This window comes from Wolffia australiana, chromosome 1 (assembly GCF_029677425.1).
Source record: "Wolffia australiana isolate 7733 chromosome 1, ASM2967742v1".
Taxonomy (NCBI): Eukaryota; Viridiplantae; Streptophyta; class Magnoliopsida; order Alismatales; family Araceae; genus Wolffia; species Wolffia australiana.
In genome coordinates this window covers 492,601-496,700 of record NC_135835.1, presented here as the reverse complement: position 1 = coordinate 496,700, position 4,100 = coordinate 492,601, and the positions used below count along the sequence as shown (strand labels likewise).

The 4,100-nt window shown below is 36.3% G+C and overlaps 1 protein-coding gene across 1 annotated transcript; it reads left to right on the top strand.

The window, feature by feature from the left end:
• The first annotated feature begins 970 nt into the window (after window positions 1-970).
• On the top strand, window positions 971-2,907 carry LOC144700488 (uncharacterized). The gene is made up of 3 exons (XM_078571889.1): window positions 971-980; window positions 2,277-2,603; window positions 2,720-2,907. The coding sequence occupies exons 1-3, from the start codon at window positions 971-973 to the stop codon at window positions 2,905-2,907; spliced, it is 525 nt and encodes a 174-aa protein (XP_078428015.1).
• Window positions 2,908-4,100: the final 1,193 nt, after the last annotated feature.

The window sequence follows — 4,100 nt, the reverse complement described above, 5'->3', positions numbered from 1 at the left end:
GTGACGCAGGTTGGGCTGGAGATCAAGATGACAGGAGGTCCATAGGTGGTTTCTTAGTCTATCTGGGACATAATCTTGTCTCCTGGAGCTCGAAGAAGCAGCCCACCGTCGCACGGTCAAGCACAGAGGCTGAATATAAGTCTCTTGCAAATGCAGCCGCAGAAACAATTTGGATTAACTCACTGCTGAAAGAACTCAACTTGAGTCCACGGACTGCCCCCACTCTATGGTGCGACAACCTTGGAGTGACATACTTGGCAGAAAATCTGGTCTTCCACGCCAGAACAAAGCACATTGAAGTTGACTATCAGTTTGTGAGGGAGCAAGTAGCTTCTCAGCTGCTGCACGTGAAATTCGTCAGCAGCGACGGCCAACTTGCCGACATTCTCACAAAAGCCCTTCCACGTGATCGTTTCAAGCTGCTACGAGACAAGCTCAATGTCTCCCCTCTCGCCGATGAGCTTGAAGGGGGGTGTTGAGGAATGCCGGATCAGACAAACCAGCGACGGCGATGGCACAGAGACCTGTAGGATTTTTAATCCATTAGTTAGTTAAAATCCAAATATCTATATACTTGTTATGAGAATAGACATCTAGGATTAAATATAGGATTTCACATAGATCAGGATTCAATCTAGCGGTCAGGATTAAACGTAGAATAGGAACATTTAAACAGGAAACTTCCCGTTGATCTAACGGCCAGAATTTGTTTTAACATAGCCGTTACATAGTTATAACGGCTATGATTAAAACGGGAAATTACTATTTATAGTATCACACTATGACTATAAATAAAAACCAACATCGACCGTCAACTTTGAGGATTAATAAACAATCTCAATTCAAGATTGTTGGTTGTCGTTCTTCCTTCTCATCTTCTTTCTTTCTTCTTCTTCTCCACTTCATTTCTTCTTCTTCTTCTTTGACTCTGTCGAGAATTCTCCACAATCCACTCCAATCCATTTCAGAAATGGACTCTGGTATGCTTCCGCTCAAGAATAATTTTCTATCAATTGGTATCAGAGCCATCAATTGGATAGAATTTACTTTGAATTAATCCCCGTACTTTGTTTTTTCTTGTGAAACATTGATATGAAATCGTGACTTACGAGTATCATTTTAAAGTACGCCATATTACACGATCTCTTCTATCTTTCTGGATCGAATGGGTTTTCTTTTAAAATGATAAATAAGGGTATAAAATATGTTTTGATGGTGGCTTCCTGCATGGAACTGGCAAGGCGACGTCAACGGCCTGAGGCCGTCGGCGGCCAGGAAGAAGAAGAACTAAATAAAAAAAAAGAGGAAAGCGACCAAGGGGAGGTCGTTTTAAGGAACCGCTCACCTAGGAGGGGTGAAGGGGTCGCTTAAAGTCACCGCGAGGTGGATTTTTCAAAAGGAAGGCCCAATAGACTATTTTAAATTGGAAATATGGGTTTTATTTTATTCTTTTGAAAGCCCAATATGGGGAAATACAGCATGATTATTTATTTAAGTCCAAAACTTGGACGACCAAGGGGCCCATTAAGGAATATAAAAATAATATAAATGGGTGGCTCAATATGAATAAATCATGATATTCTCATTTATTTTATCATTTCTTTATGCAAAAGAACCAATTTTGGTTCTGAATTCAATTCAATTATGCAACTTTTACTTGCATTATGTGATTGATGAATGGGATATGTTAAAATTGGTGAATGATAATTTTTTTGTGTGCATGATACCCATTTTGGTTTTTATAATCCAATATAGGATTATAATGTGCTTAATATTCATGCGGACACTTATTGGCCCAAAGGAAAATAGGTGTTTGGCCGAATTGAGCGCACATATGGCTAATTAAAATGGTGGTATTAGTCTGGTATTAATTCATGTAATAGACTTTTAATAAGATGTTGAATTGGCAATATCTAATTATTCAAGCATGTCTATTAATAATACGAAGACGCATTATGTGGTGTTATTTATGCGAATACTTGTTGGCCCAAACGAAAATGAGTATCTGGCCAAATAACACATTAGTAGTAGTAAATTTGACGATTATACAGTTATAATCACGTCATTGAATTGGCCCAAAGGAAGGTTCTTTGAATGTCATTTCATCGGTCAAGTTTGACTATTACACCAAGAGGATCACTTACTAGTCAATATGTCATCCAAAGATGAGTAGTGATGTTGTACTAGATCTCTTGAGATGGAGAATACCATTTTTTTTTGAATTGTGCCTTAGTTATTTTTCATTCTCATGTGAGTATATTTAATTCTTTGTTTAGGCTCAAGTTCAGTTTCAAATATTTGCACATATGTAAATTCCATTCCAATGCTCAATGGCTCCAATTTTAAGAAATGGAAGGAATTTGTTACACTTTATCTCGGTGCAATGGACCTCGACTATGCATTATGGGGTGATCAACCAAAGGGCATCAAAGACTCTTCTTCCGTTGAGGAAAAGAATGTCAATGATAAATGGGAAAGATCAAATCGCATGAGTTTGATGGTCATAAAGTGCACCATTCGTGAATCCTTGAGGGATACAGTAGCTGAAGAGGCAACTGAAGCTAAAGTTCTTCTTCAAGAGCTTGAAAAGAGGTACTACAGAAGTGATAGAGCTGAGATAAGTACTCTTATGAATCGCCTAACTACCATGAGGTATAAAGGTAAAGGCAACATAAGAGAGTACATAATTGAAATGTCTCACATTCGTTCCAAGCTTAAGGCTCTACGTTTGTCTATATGGTTCTCAACTCTCTTCCTACACAATTCAATCAATTCAAAGTGAGCTATAACTGTCAAAGGGACCCTTGGTCTCTCAATGAGCTCATCCCACATTGTGTGCAAGAAGAGGAGAGATTGAAATCAGAACAATGTGAAAGTGCACACCTAAAAAGAAATTCAAGCTGCTGATGGTCACGTGCGAGGGAATTCAAGGGAATTCAAGCTGCTGATGGTCCGCCTAAAAAGAAACATCATAAGGAGCGTGCTTGCTTATTTTGTAAGCGTAGCGGACACATGAAGAAAGAATGTGATAAATATCTTGCTTGGTGCAAGAAGAAAGGTACAAATTTTTCTCTAGTTTGTTCAGAAATCAACCTTGCTTCAGTACCAATTGATAAGGCTAACAATGCACGTAAATATGTCGTTGATTTTGGATTTAGCTTATACAATAAAATTTATAATTTCCCTTAATAACTAAATATGGAATATAGAGCAAGTAAGGGGTCGAACCACAGGGAGGCAGCAAGTGAGAATTTTATCCAATTTTAATGAATTAATTCAAAGATAAATTAATTTTTCAACGAATAAATCTTAATTATGCGTAATAATGTTTTTAATTAATCAAAATCAAGTAAGACATAATTTTGATTTTAAATATTTCGGTCAGAAAGCTCAAGATAGGAATATTTCAATTTTAAAATCAGATTAATTTAGATTATTAATTTCCCAATTATTATAAAATTTTAAGACAATTTTTATGAATTAAAATTGGGAATTAAATAATCAAGAAATGGATTTTTAAAGTGGACTTCAAGAATGACAAATTTTCGAATCATATTTTATTTTTAGTTTTTTTATATATTAAATTAAATTCCTAAACAATAAGAATCGAAATTTAGAGAGAGAAACTAGACAAATTGATCTAGAGAGAGAAAGTGAAGAATTTGGGGAAAAGATGAAATCCGACCCTAAATTAAAAATCTAATGAAGCAGAAATTTTTTAAATTAATGTAGAATTAAGGATAAAAAATCAGATCTTGAATCAGAATCAAAATCAAGTGCCAATTTCATTCAAAACAAACTTCTAGCGCATGTACATTTCGCTCATGTCTTGGCGTTTTAGAATCGTTCAAGAAGATGATTGAAATACAAATCAGAGACTTACAAATTTGAGTGTAGAAGCAAGATCTGTCGACTTCAAGAGCCCCTCCTGTGTCCTTCCTGGCCAAATGATTGGGAGAGCCTCCAAAAGTAATTTTCTCCTTCTTACACACCTCTATTTAAAGATCCAACCGTCTGGATCGTAGAGGGGGATAAGACAATCATACCTTCAAAATTTGAGCTAAATCGGCCGGCTAGATCTCAAGATATCACAGTTTTAC